This window comes from Elephantulus edwardii, unplaced genomic scaffold, assembly GCF_000299155.1.
Source record: "Elephantulus edwardii isolate Elephantulus edwardi_28Jun2011 unplaced genomic scaffold, EleEdw1.0 scaffold00026, whole genome shotgun sequence".
NCBI lineage: Eukaryota > Metazoa > Chordata > Mammalia > Macroscelidea > Macroscelididae > Elephantulus > Elephantulus edwardii.
Genome location: NW_006399776.1, coordinates 19684925 through 19710407, shown reverse-complemented (window position 1 = coordinate 19710407; position 25483 = coordinate 19684925). Strand labels below are relative to the sequence as shown.

General features: G+C 38.7%; 1 protein-coding gene and 1 non-coding gene across 2 annotated transcripts; both read left to right on the top strand.

The window, feature by feature from the left end:
- Window positions 1-11785: 11785 nt before the first annotated feature.
- Window positions 11786-23425, top strand: LOC102870487 (olfactory receptor 6S1-like). Its single transcript, XM_006883280.1, has 3 exons — window positions 11786-12774; window positions 23061-23149; window positions 23304-23425. Exons 1-3 carry the CDS (start codon window positions 11786-11788, stop codon window positions 23423-23425), a joined length of 1200 nt encoding a protein of 399 aa, XP_006883342.1.
- On the top strand, window positions 22931-23003 carry TRNAT-UGU. Its single transcript has one exon. It is a non-coding gene; the product is annotated as a tRNA-Thr (tRNA).
- Window positions 23426-25483: the final 2058 nt, after the last annotated feature.

Below are 25483 nucleotides of genomic sequence, written 5' to 3'. Positions count from 1 at the left end.
GCGTAAAGATTGTGGCAGGAGAAAATAACACTTTGAACTACAAGTTCAGAGAAATTATCATTCAAAAGCAAGTATCATAAAAACATAATCTGATAAATAAAAGCAAAAAGTTAATGACCAACAGGTCTTTATAAAGAACCAGTTAAAATGTACTCCAAGTAAGCGAAAAATTTATACAGAAAGATAGATTAAGAAATAGAAATAAGAGAAGTACAGCAATGAATGAATGGAAATCCAAATTCTCTGTAAATGTTCATTAAAATGATTAAAAAATAAAATTAAATTAAATTAAAGTGTGCCATATTCAGGCCATGGTATTGTCAACCACTTGCTATGCTTCTGAGAGCTGTACAGCCAATAGAATGACAGAAGAATATGACCTTTGAAATGTGATGCTGGAGAATTGTATATCCCATGAACTGCCAAAAGAACAAAGAGATATGTCACAGAGTAGGTGCAGACAGAGTGCTCCTTGGAGGTAATGATGATGAAACTTTGTCTCATATACTTTAGGCATGTTGCTAGGAGAGGCTAGTCCTTGGAGAAGGGCATCATGCTTAGGAAAGTATGTTATTCTTTTTTTAAAAATTTTATTATTTTGTGTGTGTGTACCACCAAATTGGATGTGACTGGTACAGGAGGAGATTGCACCTCCTTCTTCAGCAGAGCATCTGGTGGATTTGAGCTGCATACCTCTGGGATTGCAGTGCAGCTTCTTGCCAATAGACCACCACAGCTCCCTCCAAAAGTATGTTATTCTTATGTACCATCTAGCTGCCTGTGACTTATAGCAATCTTATGTACAACAGCTCTGAAGCCTGCCCTGTCCTGAACCACTCTCACTGACTCTGACACACCTACTCTCTTCCCCAGTTACTGTAGCAATCCATTTTGTACAGGGTCTTCCTCTCCTGCACTGTCTCTCCACCCTTAGTCTCTAGACTAACATTGTTTTTCAGCACTCTGGAGAGGTCTCTGACAATAAATTTTACCATTGCAATTAAAAAAAAGAAAGAAATAGAAATAAAATTTTGAAAGGAGTCTAAGGGCCATGGTATTGGGAGTTCTATCAGCCTTTATAGGGGAGCTCTGGTGGCCTAGTGCTTAGAAGCTGCACTGCAATCTCAAGATGCCCTGCTGGAGAAGGAGGGCTCCTCCTCATCCAATTCAATGGTACACAAAAGGAAAAACAAAAATTGGTGACTATCTATTTCTTCTAGTTTTAGAGTTGTGATGGTTGAGATTCATATGGTCCATTTATCCTTTGAACTAATTGTATTCATGTCTTTTCTTCATTCTTCTTTGCTCTGGACAGAAAAAGATAAAGATAAATAATGGCATCTTAGTTTAGATGGTGCTCACAAGTTTGAAGGCACTAGTTGCTACTCACCAAACTAAGATGTAGGACATTGCCTTTGTGAACTCTTATGCTTATTGGCCTTGATGTCCTCCTAAATAATGGATCCACTCCATTCCTTGTCTCTTTCAACTTCTGATGACCCTAGGCATTTGTTGGTATTTCTCAACCTGAATCTTCACATAGTTTCTTCCCTGTATGTGTCTGATTTCTCTATATTTATTTTCTCATTTTGTAAGACACCATTCAAAAGGGACTATTAGTTTAGGATCCATCCTACTCTAGTATGATCTCCTAAACAACAAATGAAGGCCCCATTTCCAAATAGGGTCACATTTGCAATGTACTGTGGAGTTGAACGTGACTCATAGCTGACCCTTTAAGAGGTTTTCAGAGGCTATAAATCACACAGGAGGGATTGCTCTTCTTGCTCCCACAGAGCAGCTGGGGGATTTAAATTGTGTGCCTTTGAATTGGCAGTCAAATCCTTACCAACAAGCCACAAGAACTCCTTATTTACAGGGCTAATATTGAAACAGATCTCTTTTTTCAAGTACAGTTCAGTAAATTTTTTGAAAACTTTGTATGCTGTCCTTGGAGAGGGACAGCATGCTTGGAAGGGTGGAGGGGCAGCGCAAGAAAGGAAGACCCTTGATGAGATGGATTGATTCAGTGACTGGGTGTGTCAGAAACAATAAGGTTAGCACAGGATAGAGCAGGGTTCAGGGCTGTTGTACATAGGGTCACTATGAGTTACAAGGGACTCAACGGCACATAATGATAACAACAACATGCTGTAGTAATGGGCAATAAACATGGCAACAGGCCCAGTGTGGCAATGTGAAGCAGGGTCATTCATCTGATGATTCTCAGGTTCTAATGGATTCAAGGGAGGCCATTATCATTGCCAAGCACTTTGTTGCAAAAAGGACAGTACCCCAGTTTGCTGATCTATTTCTGAAAATAAGGCAATGAAAATAACCCTATTTGCAACCCATCACAGTGTTGGAGCTCTGGTGGCCTAGTGGTAAGAAATAGGGCCCCAACCTCAAAGACACACAGTTTGAATCTACCAGCTTTTCTACCAGATAAAGTCCATCAATCTCCTTCAGTGCCAACAGCATGAAGTTGGTGCAGACCCACATGATGTTTTGCTCTTATGATTGTCACGAGTCAGGGATCAACTCTACTGCCGCCAACACCCCAATAATGTTCCTTATATACTCTAGTTCTCCCAGTAGAAAAATTAGAGATAAATTTTCGTTCTAAAGAAGGCATTCTGTAAACCACAATTTGTTCAAAATTTCACAGTTTGTCATATTATTCTCTATTTGCAGTATGCATGACATTTTTCATAATAAAAAAATTACAGAAATATGAGTGATAATTAGATATCAATGTGAAGATCTAAGTTTTTAGAAACAATCTATTCCGTTAAAAATCAATGAATATAAAAAATACTTCCCTGAAGATGACAACCCTAATTTCACAAAATTAACCAGTCCATCACTGGGGAATATCAAATACCATGTGGGCTACTCAGTTCTAGGAAAAGCAAAATGATAATGAACTACAAACTCCAAGAGGAATTAGTTCTCAGCTTTTTAATACAAAAGGAGTGGAGACAATAAAGAAATAAACACATACATGCAAAATCAGTCAGGATCAAGAGATTGGATTAAGGATTGAGTACAGGTGCCTACTCTTTTAAGAAAATAATTGTGACGACAGTCTTAAAATGAAATAAAAATTATTTGCTCAACTAGATGAAAGGAATCAACAAAAAAACCCCACGTTGTTAGCCACCGAATATATTCTTAATCTTGGTGAGCTGTGTATATAGAGTAGAACTGCTCTGTAAGAGTTCCAAGGCTATAACCTTTTGGAAACAGATTCTCAAGTCTGTCTTTGAATGTGCTTCTAGTTGAATTTGAACTTCCAGCCTTCAGCTGGTGGTCAAGTACTTTACTGCACCACAATGGTAAAGACAAAATGTTAAGAACTCTGTCCTATTTTGTGCTATCCTCAGCCTCTCTGATATATCTGAGCCCATTACTGCAGTTACTGTGTCAATCATTTTGTTAAGGTTCTTTCTCTCCTTCCACTTTTCCAAGCATGATGTCCTTTTCCATGGAATGACCCCTTTTAGCAATATGCCCAAAGTGTCTGAGATGAAGCTTCCCCATCCTTGTTTCTAAAGAACATTTGACTGAACTTTCTCCAAACTATGTGTTTATTCTTTTGGCAGTCCACAGCATGTTCAGAACTCTTCTCCAAGACCACAATTCAAAGGCATCAATTCTTCTGTTATCCTTATTCATTATCCAGCTCTCAGATGCCTAGTAAGTGATTGAAAAGACCATGGTCTGCATAATGTGCACCTTAGTCTTCAAACTGACATTATCATTGCCCAGTAATTTGGAGAGGTTCCTGACTGCAGACTTTCAAGTGCACTATGTCTCCTGATCTCCTGGCTGCTGGTACCAAGTGTATTGATTGTGGATCCAAGTAAGATGAAGCAATTTGAAAGATTGAAAAACTTTTCTCCATCTATCATGATGTTGCATTTCAGTTCAATGGTGAGAATTTTTGTTTTCTTGATTTTGAGATGTAAAATATTGAAGAATGCAGTGTTTGATCTCCTGAAGCAAGTGTTTCAAGGCCTCCTCACTTTCAGCAAGCAAGGTTGTGTCATCTTCACAATGAAGGTTATTGATAAGTCTTCCTCCAATCTTGATGCCACATTCTTCTTTATAAAGTTCAGCATACAGATTGAAAAGGTATAAAGAAAGGACATAACCCTGACACATACTTTCCTTAATGTTAAATTATATAGTGACCCAGACTGTTGTGGATTTTAGGAATTTTTTTTTCCCTTAAGTGTTGAGAAGCCAAAGCAAAGGGAAGAAATAAAAAAAGTTAACGAGCTGAATTGAAGATTTTGAAGATTTCAAAGGGCAACTTGGCAAGACAAAGCAAAATTTGATATTGAAATACACAAGGTGCTGGACTCCTGAAATCAAAAGGGCCGAACACGTCAGTATTTCTTAAGCTAAAGGAACTAATTCAAGGTGCAAATTGCAATGCTTAAGAATGTTAATGGTCAGAATATTGAATGATTCAGGAAGCATTAAAAGAAGATGGAAGGAGTATACAGAGTCACTGTACCAAAAATAATTGCCTGGCACGGAAGAATTTCAAGAAACAACATATGATCAAGAGGCAGTGATGATGAAGGAGGAAGTTCAGGCTGCTCTGAAGGACTTGGCAAAAAATAAAGGCCCAGGAATTGATGGAATACCAATTGACATATTTCAACAAACAGATGCTACCCTGGACCTGCTCATCAGGTTGTGCAAAAAAATCTAGAGGACAACTACTTGGCCAACTGACTAGAAGAGATCCATATTTATTCCTATTCCAAAAAAATGGTGACCCAAAAGAATGTGAAAATTATCAAACAATATTGCTAATATCACTCGCTAGCAAAATCCTGCTGAAGATTATCCAGAAATGACTGTAACAGTACATTTATAGAGAACTACCAGAAACACAAACTGGGTTTAGAAGAGATCATGGCACTATAGACATTATCACCATTGTCAGACGAACCTTGGCAGAAAGCAAAGAGTACCAGAGGAATGTCTATCCATGTTTCATTGACTATGCAAAGGAATGTAACTGTGTGAATCAAAACAAATTGTGGCTAACCTTGAGGAAAAGGGAATCCCAGAACACTTGATTGTGCTTATGTGACACTATACTTGGACAAGAGAACAGTCCTCAGAACACAGCAAGTAAACACTGTCTGGTTCAAAATCAGGAAAGGAGTGTGTCAGGGATGCATCCTGTTTCCTATATGCAGAACAGATTTGGGAAGCTGGGATTTATGGGAAGAATGTGGCATCAGGATTGGAGGAAAACTCATCAACAACCTACATTATGCAGATAACACAACCTTGCTTACTGAAACTGAGGAGGACCTGAAGCCCTTGCTGCAGAAGGTCAAGGACTGTTGTCTTCAATATGGATTGAAGCTCAATATCAAGAAGACAAATATTCTCACCACTGGGCCAATTGGCAACACCATGATAGATGGAGAAGAGACTGAGGTTGTTAACAATACAGCTTGCTCAGCTTCACAATCAATACTCTTGGCAGTAGCAATCAGAAAATCAAAAGACAAATTGCATTGAGAAAATTTCCTGTCAAGGACCTCTCCAGAGTACTGAAAAGCAGTGATATCAGTCTGGAGATTAAGGTACACCTAATCCAGGCCATTGTCTTCACAATTACTTGCTATGCTTCAGAGATCTGGACAATGACTAAGGATGACAGAAGAAAAATCGATGCCTTTGAGTTGTGGTGCTGGATAAGAGTCTTGAACATACCATGGACCACTAAGAAAACAAATAGGTCTGTCTTGGAGAGAGTGAAATCAAGTGTCTCATTGGAGACTAAAATTATGAAGCTCCATCTCACATACTTTGGGCACATGGCCAGGAGGGATAGATCCTTGGAGAAGAGCATCATGCTCAGACGGGGGGAAGGGCAATGCAGAAGAAAACTCCAGATGAGATTGATTGATACAGTGCCTGGAGCAACAGGGGTTGGTGTGTCAGGGTCAGTGAGACTGATTCAGGACCAGGAAGGCTTCAGAGGTGCTGTACATAGGATTGCTTAGGGTCACAGACGACTCAACAGCATATAGCTGAATAGCAAGTTGTTGTTGAGAATATACAGAGGACAAGATATACCGACTGAATCATTTCTACATGTACAATTCAGTGATGTTTGTTACATTCTCTGAGTCCTGCAAGCTTTTTAACCCTCCTATTTTCAGTTGTTTCTCCACCATTAACATAAAGTCATTGCTTTTCAATTTCCTATCTAACCTTTCTAGTTACTTTTGTCAATTTGATCCCAAATAGATAAATATCTAAAGAATATAATGCTCAAGAAAAATGCTCTTTACTAGTTAAATCATTGGTTTTAAGGTTTCTAAGAAAATTTTTTTAGTTTAAGTTTTAAAGATTAACTAAGGACAATAGTTTTAGGGGTTCATTCAGGCTTCATGACTTTAGGAAGTATGGAGTCTATAAGAATTTGACATTTTATTCTGCACTTTTTCTCTTTTAGGTCGGGATTCTTCTACAGAATCTTTTATCAAAATGTCCACTAATGGTATCCAGGTACCATCTAGTTAATCTAGTCATATGACAGAGGAGACAGTTGTTCAAAAATGAGTCTTGTTTATCCTTTCTCCCAGTTCATTCAAAACGACTCCCAGATATTATGTCATTTCATTATAACCTACATTTATTTACAAAAGAATGACTGAATATTTTATGCTATTTATACCACAAGGGAATTTTTATAGATGAAGAAGTAAAAACAAGTAAAAGTAAAACAGGTGAACCCAAACAATAATTGAAACTGAAATCTAATTCAAGAATGTTAAAACAGATCTCATCCAATAGATAATTTGTTAAAAACCTCCTTAAATATTTTTCTTAAACAATTTCTAATTTTTCTAAACAATTTCCTCCTGTCTCTGAAGACAGATAAAGTTCCTCAGGGTATCTTAACGGCAAGAAGTAAAATGAGGAGCAATGTAAGAAAATTGTAGGTAAATGAGTAAACATCTTGAAATTTGCTTATATTAACACAAGAAACTCTAGAAAGGTGCATATATGACAGTGAAAATTGTTACAATAAAAGGATGTGGTAGATAGGCACAGGATGAGTACAAGACCTTTTTTGTTTTAAATTACTTTTGTTATAGGGGCATTTTGTGGTAGCATATGCTGGAAATACATAATGGGATTAATACTTCAAACATTTCAAGTCTAACTTTACTCGTTAAGCTATTTTTTTAGCATGAAGGATTTTAGTTCTGGGTTACTTCATTTCATCTTCTTAGAATAGACTGATGCACTATGAATTTTTAATCTGTACATTATTAGATTATTTTTATTTTTGAACTATGTGGATATATTTTAATAATGAAGTATTTTTTTATTCTAGTACATCCTACTTGCATTTAAAACAAGGATGGTACTGTGATCAAGTTAATTGGAAAATACTATTACCTGAGTACCAACACTGCTATCAATTAAACAAATTTCTAGGAATTTTTAAAGAAGATTGCTTGAGTTTAATCCACCTTTTCCTGCAATGGTCTTATTCTTTTTGGTTCACTTAAGATTTCAAACATCTGTAATTTAAACATGTTTCACTCTTTCTTAAATACAATGAGATCTGAGTCTAGTAAAGCATATTTAAAGATTCTTTCTAACTCTGCTCCTACTTTTCCTGAGAATTTCAAGTAATGACTCTTTCCATGTCTCATCAATGCTTCTTTTTTTTAAGTTCCCCCCTCTCCCTTTAAATGTTCAAGAAAAATAGAATTCAGCCAAAACGAATCCCAGAGGGTCCTGTGAATTCTTCTCAGCTCAAGACTTAACTCATTTTTATCATGTAAGATTAATTTCTCCATTCTATTTTACAGACCTTTTATTAAATGCCCAACATGTACTAAGCACCATGTGATGGATATGCAGAGATGAAAATATAAATGCTATCCTAAGAGTTTAGGATCTGGCCAGGGATGTTAGCAAGAAAGCAGAGAGTTATGATACAAAGCATTGAGTGTTGAGATTGAGATCAGTAGAACCTGATACGGTTCAGGTTGACGAGTTGGTGGTAGGATTGAATGGAGAGAGATACTCAATTATGTTGAGTCGTAGAACAAGAGTAGGAGTTGGTCAAGTCTTTGGTCAAAGCCATAGGGTGGATACAGGTGAACAATTACTTTTACAATATTCAAAGAATGTGTTGGAAATGTGGAACTATGTATACTTTTATTAGAGCTTAAAGCACAAGGGTGGAAGAAGCATCAGAAATAGTTAGTTTTAATGAAGAAAATCTTATCTTCTCTTATCCCACCCTTGGGGCTTCTGTCATTGCTCAGCCCAAAAGCCAGAGGAGGGAGTCCCAATATCATTTTAAGTCCTCAGGGATAAGACACAATGTCTGCTTTACTTGAAATGTAAACATTTCCTCTGTGTGTATTGCAGGAGAAAGCTAGATGGTAAGACCATAGCTGACCAAATGCCAGTGTTCCTTCATTTTTATTTCATTGCTTCTGTACTTTTGTAGCAATTTGGTTTAGGTTGGTTGATAGACAAAACCAGAAACATTCCCAACCACTTTGGTGAATAAAGCACCAGTCTCCTGTTATGATTTTTTAGGTATGGAGGACAGAAAATTTCCACTGAACTACATTATCTCCCCTGAGTCTTTTAGAATAATCCCCCCCCCATTCTTTCTTTTAATGTCTCATCTTCTCACCATCTGGGTTAATTTACTCCAGAAAATATTGCTGCTAGTTGAGCTTCTTATGCCGAGATCAATCCTCATTCAGGGACATCACCATTGAAAACTGACATTATGCATGAGGAATTTTATCTGTTGATAAAAGAAGTGATTAAAAACAAACGCTCTTTTCAACCTTCTTCCATCCACTCAGGCCAATACCAAGAGTCAAAAGGAATGGAATCTCAAAACAAGAAAACTAGCCATTTATACACAAATTTCTTCAGAAAAAGAATGAAGATACGGCTTTAAAGAAACAGGTAAGGGTGTTTTTTCATAGATATGAAATGAATGGATATTTCCTCCACATTTACCCCTTGTCTTCCTGACCCTGAACTGGAAACATTGGAAAATAATAGTCTTTCATTTAAATTGTGCCTGCATAAATCTAAGTTAGTGATCACTTTGCAGAAGACATTTTTCCTAGACAGAAAGTGACCCATGATGGCTGATCTGCTCATAGTCACAAGAAAGTACTAGGTGACTCAGTTTCCTTAGGATAAGAAAAAACCCCTTTGTTTACAAATCAGAAGAGCAGAATCCAAGTGATTAAACCCAGGAGGAAAACACAAGAACCAGATTATTCAACTATGCCCTGTATTCTAAAAAACCTCTAAGCCCACAGTCATCTAATACAGCGCGACTCATGGGAAATTTCCAGAGAAATTCATCTTTCTTTCAATGAATGGTTTGAGGATTCCAAATGCTCTCCTTCCTGTTAACAATCCATTACACATGATCAGGCACCAGTGGTGGAATAGTGCGCTTCATAGTGCTATTAATCCAAAGATTAGAGGTTGAAAACCAGCAGTACTTCATGTGGGAGAAATTTGGGAAATCTTCTCCAATAAAGATTTATTGGCCTCAGAAACCTGATGGAGGATGCCTGAGTTAGAATCCATTCAATGGATTCACAAGTGTTTTGCCCATCCTCAGGAATTCTGATGATGTCAGACCATGGTCACAGCTTCAGAGCATGGAGTACTGAAATGCCTTCAAATGGAGCAGAACTTTGAGTTATAAAAAGGCAAACAGTTCTCACCTCCTTTCCCTGCAGGGTGACCTCCGCCCTCCTGAAAACATTGAAGGCATTCAGAGGTACGTGGCAGACATTTCTTCCATATTTAGAATGTAAGCTCCTCTTCCACTTATGTAAAATACACTTTAGGCTCAATTCAGGCCACAAAGCATGCTTACAAAGAGCATGCTCTGCAAAGAGTTTCCTTATAAGTAGGCAGAACACTATCTTCCCACTGCCTCACTCATATTTTACTCATCAGCTTTTAATGTGCTTATTCTGTTCACATGCTGCTGTTTTGCCATTGAAAACCTCCCTCATCTTCTAAAAAATCCATACTCATTTTGAAGGATTAATTTAGGTATTGTCTGCCTCCAAAATCTTTCCTGCCTTCTCCATGTCTATATGTCTCTTTAGCAGCATTCTTCTACCTGTCACATGTTACCTTTTCTGTCATTCTCATTAGGCAGGGAGCTAATGTGAGTGCAGCAACAATGCCTCCCTTACCTCTGAATTACCAATACAGCACTCAAGATACAATATGCAAACAAAATGTAAAAAAAAATAATTAAAAAAGGCACAATATATACTGAGCAAAAGCTGGATGAACATTCTGCACATAACACAATTTATACAGAAGCAGATGGGAGGCAAGGCTGAATAAATCAGAAGGAAAGTAACCAAAGATTTGTTTTATCCTAAGCAAAGTTACTAAAATTTCCCTACCCAAGTGAGACCCAAAGGTGAGAAATTAAAGAGCCCAGAGTTGACCAAGAACAAAGGTTGTTGGTGTGTACTGGGAACAATAAGGCTGACAGAAATCCAAGAGTCTCTAAAATTAATTCTCATGTTTTGCCTGGGGGTCAGTATTCTAAAAGCATAACATTTTTTAGATTAAATTTTAGCATATAGTTTGCATCTTCTAACTAAAGGTAGTTCTTCAGAAATGGAAGGACACGAGCCTAAGGGTTAAAGGACTTCATTCCTAACTTCTGTCTCTGACAAATCATACAATATTTGCAAAAGGGCATGGATTCAGTATTTCAACAGGATAAATATTGTAAACTGAAAAAGTAAGGAATTCAGCTTAATATGACACCCAGAATGTTTGGTTTGAAATTAACACTAAGTAGGTATGTGTACGTGGACTGAATGGGTGGATCTATGTATGTGTTCCTATTGTCCCTTGTTCATGTGGCATAAACCATTTTAGAAAGACAAACATTTTGTGGTAAGCTGAGTTTAGTTAAGCCTTTCCTTGAGTTGCTGGACGATTTCTCCATAAAAAGGATTATTTGATGTAATGGTAATGTAATACTTAAGTCTAGACTTCTATGACTAATTCTATATTAAGATGATATAGATATAGCTATCTTGTTTACAAAGTACCAGATTTGATTCATTCAAGGATGGTGTCAGAATCAATCCTAGAATTTGTTACCCTAATTTACACACCTAAGGCTCTGTCACAATATTTGTCAGGTAATATTGACTATCAACTGATTATGTGGTAGAAACCCTTTTAAGGCCCCTTTTCCAAGTCCTTTTCTGTTATTATTTCATTTACTACTTAGTACATTTTATACATAAGGAGACCAGAGAGGTTACTTAGCTAGTAGAAGGAAATGCTGAAATTCAGTCTGACTTAAGTTCTGATATTAATTGAATGGATATTCACAGAAAAGTTAATTTTTCACAAAATTACTTTTCTCCCCTGATGTTTTTGCCCGACTCAGATCATTTCTTTATTATAATAATGAAGTATTACCATTTAAAATCTGAAAACAGGACATGTGAAGACGGTGGATCCTGACATTTTCATACCTAAGTTTTAGTTACCCTTCATAGAAAATCTTTTCCAGCTCTGAAATCAATCAGAGGGTGACTTCAGATGCTTCAAATCTTAGCAGAATCTGTGCTGGAGAAAGGGGACTATATGGGTCTAATCAGGATAAAACAAGATACAGAATTGTTCTGGAAGAACCCGTTCTCATCAGGAAAACCTTCATACTGTTGCACAGGTCATTAAGATAATGGCTGCTGGTGAGAACCAGAGCAGTGCTGTGACAGAGTTCATCCTAGCAGGCTTCCCGAATGTCAACAGCACAAAAACAGAATTGTTTTCTGTCTTCCTTCTTGTGTATCTGCTGACTCTAACAGGCAATGTATTGATTGTGGGGGTGGTTGGAGTTGATACTCGCCTACAGACCCCCATGTACTTCTTTTTGGGCAACTTATCCTGCCTGGAGATCCTGCTAACCTCGGTCATCATTCCCAAGATGCTAAGCAATTTCCTCTTAAGTCAACACACTATTTCCTTTGCTGCATGCATTACCCAATTCTATTTTTATTTCTTCCTTGGGGCTTCTGAGTTTCTACTATTGGCTGTCATGTCTGTAGATCGCTACCTGGCCATCTGTCACCCTCTGCGTTACCCCTTGCTCATGAGTGGGGATGTGTGCATTCGTGTGGCCTTGGCCTGTTGGATGGGAGGACTCCTCCCTGTGCTTGGCCCCACAGTGGCTATAGCCTTGCTTCCCTTCTGTGGACAGGATGCTGTAGTGCAGCACTTCTTCTGTGATAGTGGCCCATTGCTCCGCCTGGCATGCACCAACACCAAAAAACTGGAGGAGACTGACTTTATCCTGGCCTCTCTGGTGATTGTGTCCTCCCTGATGATTACTGTGGCATCCTATGGCCACATTGTCCTAGCTGTCCTGCGCATCCCCTCTGCTTCAGGCCGTCAGAAAGCCTTCTCTACTTGTACCTCCCACTTGATGGTGGTGACTCTCTTCTACGGAAGTGCCATTTTTCTCTATGTACGACCATCACAGAGTGGCTCTGTGGATACGAACTGGGCAGTGACGGTGGTAACAACATTTGTGACGCCACTGCTCAATCCATTCATCTATGCCCTGCGCAATGAGCGGGTCAAGGACGCTCTGAAGGACATGTTTAAGAAGGTGGCAGCCAACTATTTGTGTCATCTTTTACTTGCTAAGAGATTCAATAGGAAGACAAGGTAAAAGATGAAGGGACACGGTAAGTACTTTGTGTAAGCCTTTCCATTGTCACTCTCCTTCCTTTATCATCATGAGTGTCACCAAATCACTGAACCCTGGAACTACTAAGGAACTTCAGAGTCTTCAGATATATTCTTCTTATTCCCTGGGCAAAAGCTCTTAATTCTGTATTGTAATTTATATTAAATAATTACATAATACATCTGTATTATTAAGGACATATCATAATGTCATCATTATGTATTATGTTAAATTTTAACCTATGAGGTCATGGTGGCCTAAGGAGTACATGAATGAATTTCAGAAAATGTATAATTTCAATAGGTAGGTAAATGTGGTGATTTTTTTTTATATTTATGCATTTACTTAAGCAGAGCAAGGCCTGCTGGTCTAATGGTAAGGATCTGTGCTGCCAACACAAAGGTACACAGTTCAAATCCTCCAGCTGCTCCACAGAGAAAAGACAGGCAATCTCCTCCCATGTGATTTATAGCCTCTGAGGAGAAGCAGCTTTAACACAGCTTTTAATGCGTGACTTTATTCCAAAAGGAAAAAATTAATTAAGAGTCACAAGAATCAAGCAAATGTTTATGCAAATCAAGACTTAAGAAGAATCTCCTTATAATCACAAAAAGAAGCAAATAGAATACCTGAATATTTTTTATACTTTCTAGAAACAAATATGTGGTTATTATTATGTGAGAAAAGGGCCAAGTAAATTTAACAAAGAGATTCAATCATTTCTCTTTGGCAATCTCAGATGCCTTTGAAAAAGCAAACTCATAAAGAATTTCATGATTGAAAGCATTTAATAGGCTCTTGTAACATGCACTTTATTACAAAGATTAATTGATGACATCAACAGATATTTTGTCACTGGACTTTGTTCTTTCCATCTGTCCATATTTTTCATTTTTATATAAATTGCCTTATATCTTCTGCTTTTTCATATCTTTGGTATTGGGATGTAGCACTTTTAATATCAAAGAGCTGAGAATGCTAACCATTGTTGTACCTATTGAGAACAAAACTCAGAAGAGGCCATGGCATGAGGGATATCATTGTTGATGCCAGATGGATCTTGGCTGAAAGGAGAAAATATCAGAAAGATATTTATGTTTTATTGAATATGGAAAGACATTTTACTATGTGGATCATAACAAATCATAACTATCATTGAGAAGAATGGGAATCCCCAAACATATAATTGTTAAGACCAAGAAGGTGTTATCCAAACTGAACAAGAGAACACTGCATGGTTTTAAATCAGAAAATGTGTATATCAGGGCTATATACTTTCTTCACACTTATTTAATCTGTATGCCGAACAAATAATACAAGAATGGACTTTATTGTGGTGTCAGGATTAGAGGAAGACTCACCAACAGTGTATATTATGCAGATAAAACAACCTTGCTTGCTGAAAGTTGTTGTTGTTATATGCCGTCAAGTCGCTTGCAACTCATAGCGACCCTATGTACAACAGCCCTAAACTCTGCTCTGTCCTGTGCCAATCGCACTGTCTCTGACACTCCCATCCCGATTATCCCAGCCACTGAATCAATCCACCTCATAGAGGGCCTTCCTCTCCTGCACTGTCCCTCCACCCTCCCAAGCATGATGTCCTTCTCCAAGGACCGGTGTCTCCTCACAACATGTCCAAAGTATGTTAGATGGAGCCTCAGAATCCTTGCCTCCCAGGAGCCATCCGGTTTAACCCTTTCCAAAACGAATCTGTTTGTTTTCCTAGCAGTCCATGGTACTCTCAATACTCTTCTCCAGCACCACAGATCAAAGGCATCAATTCTCCTTCTATCCTCCTTGGTCATTGTCCAACTCTCTGATGCATAACAAGTGATTGCAAAGACCATGGCCTGTATCAGACACACTTTAGTCTCCAGAGAGACACCATTGCTCTTAAGTACTTTGGAGAGGTCCCTAACAGCAGACTTTCCCATGGCAATGCACCTTTTAATTTCCTGGCTACTGGTGCCAAGAGTGTTGACTGTGGAGCCAAGCAAACTGAAGCTGTGAACAATCTCAATCTCTTTACCATCCACCCTGATGCTGCCAATTGGTCCAGTGGTGAGAATCTTTGTCTTCTTGAATCCATATTGAAGGCTTCAGTCCTTGACCCTCAGCAGCAAGCACTTCAGGTCCTCCTCAGTTTGAGCAAGCAGGGTTGTGTCATCTGCATAACGCAGACTGTTGATAGATCGTCCACCAATCTTGACCCCACATTTCTCCTCTTAGAGCCCCCAGCCTCTGGCAAAATCTGTTCTGCATACAGGTTGAAAAGGTATGGAGATAGGGTGCAACCCTGTCGTATGCCCTTCCCAATTTTGAACCATGCAGTGTTCCCTTGCTCTGTTCTGATGACTGTTGTTGTTGTTGTTATGTGCCATCTAGGAGGACTTAAAACATTTACTTCAAAAGATCAAAGCCTTCAATAAGGATTAAATCTCAACAGCAAGAAAACAAAAATCTTCACCACTAGACCAATAGGAAATATCATGATAGATGGAGAAAATACTGAACTTGTCAATGATTTCATTTTCTTTGGATCCACAATCAAAGACCATGGTAATAGCTGTTAAGAAATCAAAGACGTATTGCATTAGGAAAACATATTGTCAAGGACCACTCCAAAGTATATTAAAGAGCAAGAATGTCAATTTAAAGACTAAAATGCACCTGCTCCAAATCATAGTCTTTTCATTACTTATTGTGCACCTGAAAGTTGGACTATGAATAAGGAGAAGAGAAGAATAGAAGCCTTTGAATTGTGTTGCTGGGTAAGAGTGCTGAATATTCCATGGACTGCCAAAAGAACAAACTAGTGTATCTTGTAGGAAGTGCAACTAGGGTGTTCCTTAGAGACAAAGATGGTGTAACTTAATTTCACATGCTTTGAACATGTTGTCATGAGGGCCATTCCTTGGAAAAAGACATCATGCTAGGAGAGGTGGAGGGTCAGCTGAAGAGAGGAATATCCTCAAGATAAATTGGTTATTTACCTGTTAGTGGATATTTGAGTCATTTGTCATCTTGAATCACTATAAATTAGGCTCCTAAAAAGATTGCTGGTGACACCTAATATAACTTGAATATCCAATTTCTAGTCTCTTCCTTTCTCTCATTTATTTTTTAAGGATTCATATGATCTCCTACAGACACCAAAGACCAGGAATCTAGGAAAGCCTCTATGTTATGACTTACAACTACAAAATAAGAAAATTGCAGTAATTTGTATTGTTGTTGTTAGGTGCTGTCGAGTTGAGTACGACTCATAGCGACCCAATGAACAAAAGATCTGGACCCTGTTCTCTTCTGGACCATTCCCACACTTCCTGAAACACAAGAGCCCATTGTCAATCCACCTAGTTGAGTGTCTTCCTCTCCTTTGCCGGCACTCCACCCTTCCCAGCATCATGTCCTTCTCCAAGGAATAACACTTCCTAGCAACATACACAAAGTATGTGAGGCAAAGCCTCATCATTCTTGCCTCCACAGAGCACTCTGGCAGCACCCTCTCCAAGACATATCTGTTCTTTTCACCGTCCATGGAATGTCCAATGCTCTTCTCGAACACCATAGCTCAAAGGTGTCAATTCTTTTTCTGTTGTCCTTATTCAAGTAATCGGAAAGACCATGACCTGAATCAAAAGCACCTTAGTCCTCAACCTGATATCATTATTCCTCAACAATTTGGAGAGGTCTATAACTGCAGATTTTCCCAGTGCAATGTGTCTCCTTATTTCCTGACCACTGGTACCAAGGGTATTAATTGTGGATTCAAGTAAGATGAAGCTGTTGACGGTTTCAATCTCCTCTCCATCGCATCATGATGCTGCCTATTGATCCAGTGATAAGAATCTGAATACAATCCATGCTGAGGGCTGCATTCCTAGATCCTCTGCAAAAAGTGCTTCAAGTCCTCCTTACTTTCAGAAAGCAGGGTTGTGTCATCTGCATAATGCAGGTTATTGAGGAGTCTCCCTCCAATCCTGATGCCACACTCTTCTTCATAGAGTCCAGCTTCTCAGATTTGCTCAGTGTACGAAGTGAATAGGTATGGAGAGAGAATACAACCCTGACACACTCCCTTCTCAATTTTAAATTATTCAGTGTTCCCCTGCTTTGTTCACACAACAGCCTTCTGGTCCAAGCATAGATTCCTCATGAGCACAATTAAGTGCTCAATTTTTATTACTTTATTATAATCTTAAGGTGTTTTGGAGCAAGAGGATAAAATTATTTGCAAGAAATTTTTGAAGTTATTCTACAGTTCAAAACCCATGGAAAATTTTATTGTTTTCTTTTCCAGCAATCTCAAGGTGTCTCTGACGCAAAGCTGCTTTTTATTTTAATGTTAAACAGCTAGAGAAAGAGAAAAAGTTGTTGAGAACATCCTCATTAAATGCAAGCCCATAAATGAAATATCAGAAAAAATAAATCAAAGCAAGTTTCAATCATTTATTTGTACTATGCCTTTTTTATTTTCAAGAATTTTATTTCCTTTTTCTGTTTCCCTTGTTTTTCATCTGTTAACCCTCCAAGACTGATTCATTGTATAAACTATTTCCTAGCTTTTTATATTAGTAATCTTATGCCATAATTTTTCTTTTGTGACTTACATCACTCAACATAATTTGTTCTAGATTCATCCATGTTGTGCAGTATTTCACAGATTCTTGATTGTTTTCTTGTTATGTTCCATTGAGTCACTTGTCACTCATAGAGACCCTATGTACCCAGTTCTATCATGACCCAATTTCATTGTCTCCAACACACCTATCTCCATTACCCCAGTGACTGAGTCAATCCATTTCATCCAAGGTCTTTCTCTCTTACATTGTCCCTTTACCTTTCCAAGTATGATGTCCCTCTCCAAGAACTGGTCTCTCTTGACAACATGTCCAAAGTATGTGAGACCAAACTTCAACACTCTTCTCCAGCACCTCAACTCAAAGGTATTGATTCTTCTTCTATCATCCCTAGTCATTGTCGAGCTCTCTGATGCATAGCAAGTAATTGCAAAGACTATAGCTTGGATCAGGCACATCTTAGTCTCTAGACTGACCTCATCGCTCTTTAGCACTCTGGAGAGGTCCCTGGCAGCAGATTTTTCCAATGCAATTCATCTTTTGATTTCCTGGCTCTTGGTGCTAAGAGTGTTGACTGTGGAACCAAGCAAGCTGAAGCTCTTAACAATCTCAATCTCTTCACCATCTATCATAATGCTGCCAATTGGTCCAGTGGTGAGAATTTTTTGCTTTCTTGATGTTGAGCTTCTATCCATATTGTGGACCACAGTCCTTGACCCGCTGCAGCAAACATCTCAGGTCCTCCTCAGTTTCATCCAACAAGGTAGTGTCATCTGCATAATGAGTGTTGTTGATGAGTCTTCCTCCAATCCTGATGCCACATTCCTCCTCAAAGAGCCTAGTCTCCCAGATGATCTCTTCTACATATAGAGTGAAAAGGCATGGAGATTGGATGCATCTTGGAGTACACCTTAGTGATGCAGATCTGAAATAATAGCTTGACTGCCACTTTTAAGTGTTGCTTTACTTAAAAAAGGAAATCCTCTACAAGACTAAAACGTAAACAGTTGTTTCAAAGTATACAGTGAGAAGATTAGGGGGCAGGGAGATTAAATAAGTGAAAGTGAAGCACTAGAATAAAAATAATGAAAATGTTGACGCAATATGAAGAAAGGAAGCATGCTGATGATCCTTCTCTCTAGAAACTAAAATGAAATTGGGTTTTCACCAAAAAGAAAGAAAAAGATAAAATTCACACTCTAGCAGTCAAATTTCCAGACTTCTTGTATCACCTAGACAACTTCACAGCCCCACACCCTTTCCTCTGTAAACATGGCATAGTCTATAAAGTTGGCAGGCATAGACAAGGGTACCTCCTATTGACTCTTTTATGATTGTTTTAAATGAACTCCTGTGCAGTACTTCCCTGATATTCTTTCATCCTCTGTAATTCAATATAAACAATCTTTCATTATACTCTTTGCCTATCTTTGTCCTAACATGTAGTGCTTTCTACTAAATTCCTATTATTTGTCTGCCTATCTAGGGTATGGTATACCATCTATTCCTGAAGGATAGAAGGAAAATCGATGCCTTTGAGCTGTGGTGCTGGAGAAGAGTATTGAGAGTACCATGGACTGCTAGGAAAACAAACAGATTCATCCTGGAAAGGGTTAAACCAGGTGGCTCCTTGGAGGCAAGGATTCTGAGGCTCTGTCTAACATACTTTGGACATGTTGTGAGGAGACACCGGTCCTTAGAGAAGGACATCATGCTTGGGAGGGTGGAGGGACAGCACAGGAGAGGAAGGCCCTCTATGAGGTGGATTGATTCAGTGACTGGGATAATTGGGATGGGAGTGTCAGAGACAGTGGGATTGGCACAGGACAGAGCAGAGTTTAGGGCTGTTGTACATAGGGTCGCTATGAGTTGCAAGTGACTCGACGGTACATAATAACAACAACAACATCTAGAGTATAAGCTTCCTACAACAACAGACTGTGTCTTAGATTCTTTGCTTTAGTTGTACTTGGCCTAAAGGCTAGCTCATAATAAATAATACCAGTAGTTCAAATTATTTTAATAGAAAAATTAAGAACACTTCTAGAGTCATTCTATGAAGCAAGTATAATCTCAATAGTAAAACTAAACAAAGACATTACCAAAAAGGAAACTACAGACCAATATCTCTCATGAACATGGATGCAAAAATTCTTAACAAAATCCTGACTAATAGAATCCAACAGTACATAAAACAATCAATGTAATTTATCACAGTAACAAAGCAAAGAACAAGAACCACATGACCCTATCAATTGATGCAGACAAAGCATGCAATAATCCAATATGCCCTCCTGATTAAAACACTCAGTAAAATTGGAATAGGAGGAAATTTCCTCAACATAGGGAAAAGTATATATAAAACCAAGAGACAACATCATTCTCAATGGAGAAAGACTAAAGGCATTCCCTTTAAGAAGAGGGACCAGACAAGAATGCTGACTTTCACCATTTCTATTCAATATTGTATTAGAGGTACTTGCTAGGGTAATACAAGAAGAGAAGAAAATAAGAGACATCCAGATTAGCAAAGAGGTGGTAAAACTGTAGCTGTATGCAGATAATATTATGGTGTACAAAGAAAAACCTCAATGACTCAATGGCAAAAAAAAAAAAAAAAATCACCACAAAACAACCCTATTAGACTAAATAGACCAATTCAGTAGAGTGGCAAGACACAAAATCAATATAAAAAAATCAATGGCATTCCTCTACAGTAATAAAGAAAAGGTAGATAAGAAAACCAAGAAACCAATTTAATTTATAATAGCCAACAACAAATTGAGATACTTAGGAATAAACCTAACTAGAAGGCACATGTTGGAGGCCACCAGCCTCTATGTTGAAGAAGGATGGGCCTTCTCCTCCTATGTGATTAACTGTCTCTGGAAATTGGCCCAAGGGTCAGCTGAGTTGGTTCTGACTCTATGGTACACAACAACAGCAACAAAGAGAGACAAACTATGAAAAAACTACAAAACACTACTGTGAGAAACAGTAATAGACCTAATTAAATGGAACCATATTTCCTGTTCATGGATAGGGAGACTCAATATAGTGAAAATGACAATCCTATCCCCCCAAAATCCATATGTTTAAAACACAATCTCATTACAGATACCAAATTCCTTTTTCAAAGAGATAGAAAGGCAATTGGCAAGTGTATTTGGAAAGGAAAGAGATCCCAAATAAGCAAAGCACTTCTGAAAAACAAAATTAAGATTTCAAAACTTACTAACAGCTGTAATAACCAAAATAACATGGTGCTGGATCAATGTCAGATACATAGACTAATGGAACAGAATCGAGAACACAGAAATTGACCCATCTACCAACAGCCAACTGGTATTCAACAAAGAAGTAAAACCTATTAAATGGGGAAACAGAAACCTCTTCAACAAATGGTACTGGCATAAGTGGACTTCTCCCTGTAGAAAGCTGAAACAGGATCCACATCTCACATCATACACACAAATCAACTCAGCATAGAACCTAGGACTAAATCCCAAACTCATAAAGATCATAATAGACAAAACAGGACCAAACTTAGAAGGCTTAGCTTATGTTATAAATGGAATAGCAAATGCAGCCAGAAATGCACAACCAAGGGAGGATAACAACAATGAATGACATCCTCTAAAGATTAAATCCCTGTGTGCATCAAACTCTTTTTCCAGTTAAATGGAAAGAAAACCTATTAACTGGGAAAAACATCTGGCAATGACATCTTAAACAAGGGTTTCATAACAAAGGTTATGAGTTATGGGAGTTAAGAATACTAAAGGGCCTCCACAAAAAAAAAAAAAAAACCTGATAACACAATTACAATATGGGCAAAAGACAATGAAAAGAATTTTCACAGAGGAAGATATTTAGATGGCCAACAGACACATGAAGAAATGTTCAAAATCACTGGCAATCAGAGAGATGCAAATCAAAACAACAATTAGATATGATCTCACCCCAATACAAGTAGTAATGCTTAACAGGACAGCAAGCAAGGACTAGATTGGAATGCTCATGCACTGTTGGTGGGATTGTAAAATAGTACAACCACTTTGAAAGGCAATTTAACGTTTCCTCAAAAAGCTAAACAGAGAAATTTCATATTTCCCAGTTATTCCACAGCTGGGAATACACCCCAAGGAAAATAGAACCAAGACACAAAGGAGATTTGTCCACAGATGTTCATAGTGTTATTCATGATAGCAGAAAAATGGAAACAGCTCAAATGTCCATCAACAAGTGAATGGATTGAGAAATTGTGGTACATTCACACTATCCAATACTATGCAGTACTCAAGAGCAATAATGATAATAAAAAAAACACCCCAACTTTGTAATATGGGAGAGGCTGTAAAGCATTACGCTGAGTGAACTAACTCTGTCTCATAAGGACAAATACTACATAAGTCCAATTTTGTAAAAATAGAAGGATAACTAATAAGATGTATATGGAAATCCAGAGGGAAGGAGAGGGACCACGTGGGCTGAGGGTGGGGAGGAGGGGAAATCATGAGGTCACAGAGTTTGGTGGGCAGAGGGAAGGAGAGAAGGAATTAGGAAAGATCTATGACGATCTGGGTTGCTCATATTTGCTTGTTCTTTTAACAGTCAGAGAAAGAAACAAAGATCCTCACCAAGATGGTATACCAGAGATGGTGAAGATGGCGCAGAACAGGGCAGGGTACAGGCAATGTTCTTTATAGGGTCACCATGAACAAGGATGACAGAAAAATTTAGACCTTTGAGTTGTGGTGCTGGAGAAGAGTACCGAATACCTCACGGATTGCCAAAAGGGCGAAAAGAGATGTCTTGAAGAAAGTGCAGCCAGAATACTCCTTAGAGGCAAGGACGGCAAAGCTTCCTCACATACACTTTGGATATGTTGCTGGAAGGAGTTATTTCTTGGAAAGGGACGTTATGTTAGGAAAGGTAGAAGGTGGGTAAAAAAAGGAACATCTCCTATGAGATTAATTGACACAAAGATTGCAGCAATAGGTTGAAGTGTGCCTGGAATGAGTTGGATGGCACAGAATAGGACAGGGTTCAGACACAGGGTCACTATGTGTCATAGTGGACTTAATGACACCTAACAACAACAGTGACGGTGCCTGACTCCAGTTAAAGAGGCCTGGACGTGTTCATCCCTTTACTGTCTGGACTCCAAAATCTGCATGGCCTGTGGGCACGTCCCAGGCTGAAATAAAGCCTCCTTTGTTTTAATGGCAATCAGATCTCTGGCTTCTGTGAGCCAGAGCAGTTACTTTTCTAAGAATCCAAGCATGAGGACTCAGCCATGCGTCTTTGTCATTTGTAAGGTACCCACTCTCAACCTCAGCGACAGGTCAAGTCTGAACCTAAGGAGCCAGAACTTCTTGGAAATGATATTCTAGTTAAGGCTTTGTCAAAAAAATATTTCATCATCATCTATAAAGACACTTTTTTCTCTAACAACTTCTCTTAATTTTTGTATTATTTGTTAACCTTTAGAAGTACTAACTTGCTGAAGTTAGGGAATTCTATGTTGGGAAATTACTTACATGGAGGCTCCATAGCTCAGGGGTTAGAGCACTGGTCTTGTAAACCAGGGGTCGCGAGTTCAAATCTCGCTGGAGCCTGAGTGGCAGTGTTTTTTTTCTCCTAAAAATAATAATACTCTATCCCCTTTTATCCAGAATACGAAATGATCTTTTCGTGAAAGTAAAAATCTGGAAGTTTAAGGCAAGGTTCAGCTGTGTTGTTCCTAAGTGCCGCTGTGTAAGTGGTAGACGATTCGATGGCAACTAACAGCAACAATATGAACTGCGTGTGGGGGGGGGGGGGGGGTGGAATCCCTAAATGACTAGGGCAGAAAGTAGGTCTCTCCTCCCTGGGAGAGTTCCTGACGTGGTGGACTCAATACGCCTCTGTGTTTGCAGAAGAGAACAAATTAGCCTCGGGCGGCTGGGAGCCGGAACCCCCAGGGTCTCCGCCTAGCCGAGCCCTGCGCGCTTCGACGCCGCCGCCCGCCTGGCGCCGCGGTCGCTCCCGTGCGGTTTGAGCCACAATTGCTTCATAGATGACTTTGAAGCAGCACAGTCCGGGGTTATGCACAGACGCCCTAATCCAGGTGGCTTCTGCTCTGCGTGCACCCTCACTTTCTCGGTTTTGTTATACTCCTCGAGGATACTCCCAGGATTTTGGTTCATTACAGATTCCACTTGCTAGAAACCTCTTGAGTTCCATTTTGGAAAGGGGCTGCGATTGCTAGGGAAGCAGGCGTCTCACTAACTCACTCCCTCTATAAACTCAGATGTCTATCCTGTGAGGGGTTTTCTTTGTCTTTTAATGGTTCACCTGGCAAAGTGGGTAACTGAAATTCAGAGTGTGGAGAGCCCCAAGACTCGGGTTCAATTACAGCCCTCTGCTCAAGTTTCGGAATATTCTGTTTTTAATTCAGTGACCACATTTTCTGATAATTGTTGACTGATAGAGCTTTAATTTTGCGTTTCTGCCTTGTGAATCTTCAGTCATGTAATTTGCTTTATTCACATGATCTGAGTAAAAAATTATTTTTGGGTTCGAATCCATCTCCTAATCGTTAATATTAGCCTGCATGGATTAAGTAGTTGGTGACACTTCTCCCCTCAAACCTACCTTCATTTTTACCCTATTCCCTTATTGTGAATAATTCATACTAAGCAATCCACAATTAAAGTAGAAAGACCTGTAGAAATACTATAGAAAGAGGTACCCTTTAAAAGGATGTTAATAAGTAACGAGGGCCCTACATACAAAAGAGGCAAAGGACTGTAATACTACAAACAGAAACCCTCCCAACTGGTAATTTTGAGAACCCAGGATAAACTGGTGGATTGGTGGATACTGAGGGTGCTGCGGAGAAATGGATCTGCCTGGGATTTGGGGACAGAAAGAGAAGCTGCATGCCAAGCTCACTTGTAAATTTATTCTCATTTGTACTCAGATGATGCTCTCTAAGCAGATGAAAATTTTAAAGACAAAATTATCAGGTTTCTGAGTAATTATTTCTTCTTTTTGTTAGGTGTGACATTAAAGGAGAAGAATTTGATCAATTTACAGAAAATAGGAGGGAGATGAACAGAAAAACAAACATCTAATGACTCTCTGGATAATGCACACGGTTATCTCCTTTGGGAGGAAGGAAAAATAAACACAGAAGGAGACAGAACAATTGTTCTGTAGAGAAAGGAAGGACAGTGATTTGGAAATTATGCGAAGAAGGAATTTTATAGAAGCCAGCAATGTCTAATTTGCTCATAATTATAGAGGCTTTTCCCACAAGGCACTGGGATCAAAGCAAGCCTGATCCTAAAAGAGGTTTGGACTCTGCTATGAAAACCTTGGTGTCTAAAATATTTCTTGGCGAAAAGAAAGGAACTAGTCTGGAAGAAGATAAAAGAAAACTAGTCTGCAGGAGATCAAAGTCTATATTCCTTCAATATGGATTATATCTCAACATTAAGAAACAAAAATTCTCACCATTAGGTCAATAGCAACAGCATGATGAATGGAGAAAGGATTGAAGTTGTAAAAAATTTCATCTTACTTGGATCCACAATCAATACCCTTAATACCAGCAGTCAAGACATGCTGCATTGGGCATGTCTGCTGTCAGAGACTTTTTCAGATTACTGAGGAGCAATGATGTCAGTTTGAAGACTAAAATGCTCCTGACTCAGGCTATGGTCTTTATAATCACTTGCTAATATCATTGATTTCACATGCAAGCAAGAGTCTACTGAAGATTATCCAAAAACGACTGGAACAGTACATCAACAGAGAACTGCCAGAAATCCAGACTGGGTTTAGAAGGGGTCGTGCTACTAGGGATATTGTAGCTGATGTTAGATGGATCTCAGCTGAAAGCAGAGAATACCAGAAGAATTTCTATCTGTGTTTAATTGATTATGCAAAGTCATTTGACTGTGTGGATCATAACAAACTGTGGCTGACTCTGAGAAGAATGGGAATCCCAGAACATTTAATCGTGCTAATGCGAAACCTATACTTGGACCAAGAGGCAGTTGTCAGAACAGAGCAGGGCAACACTGCATGGTTCAAAATTGGGAAGGGTATA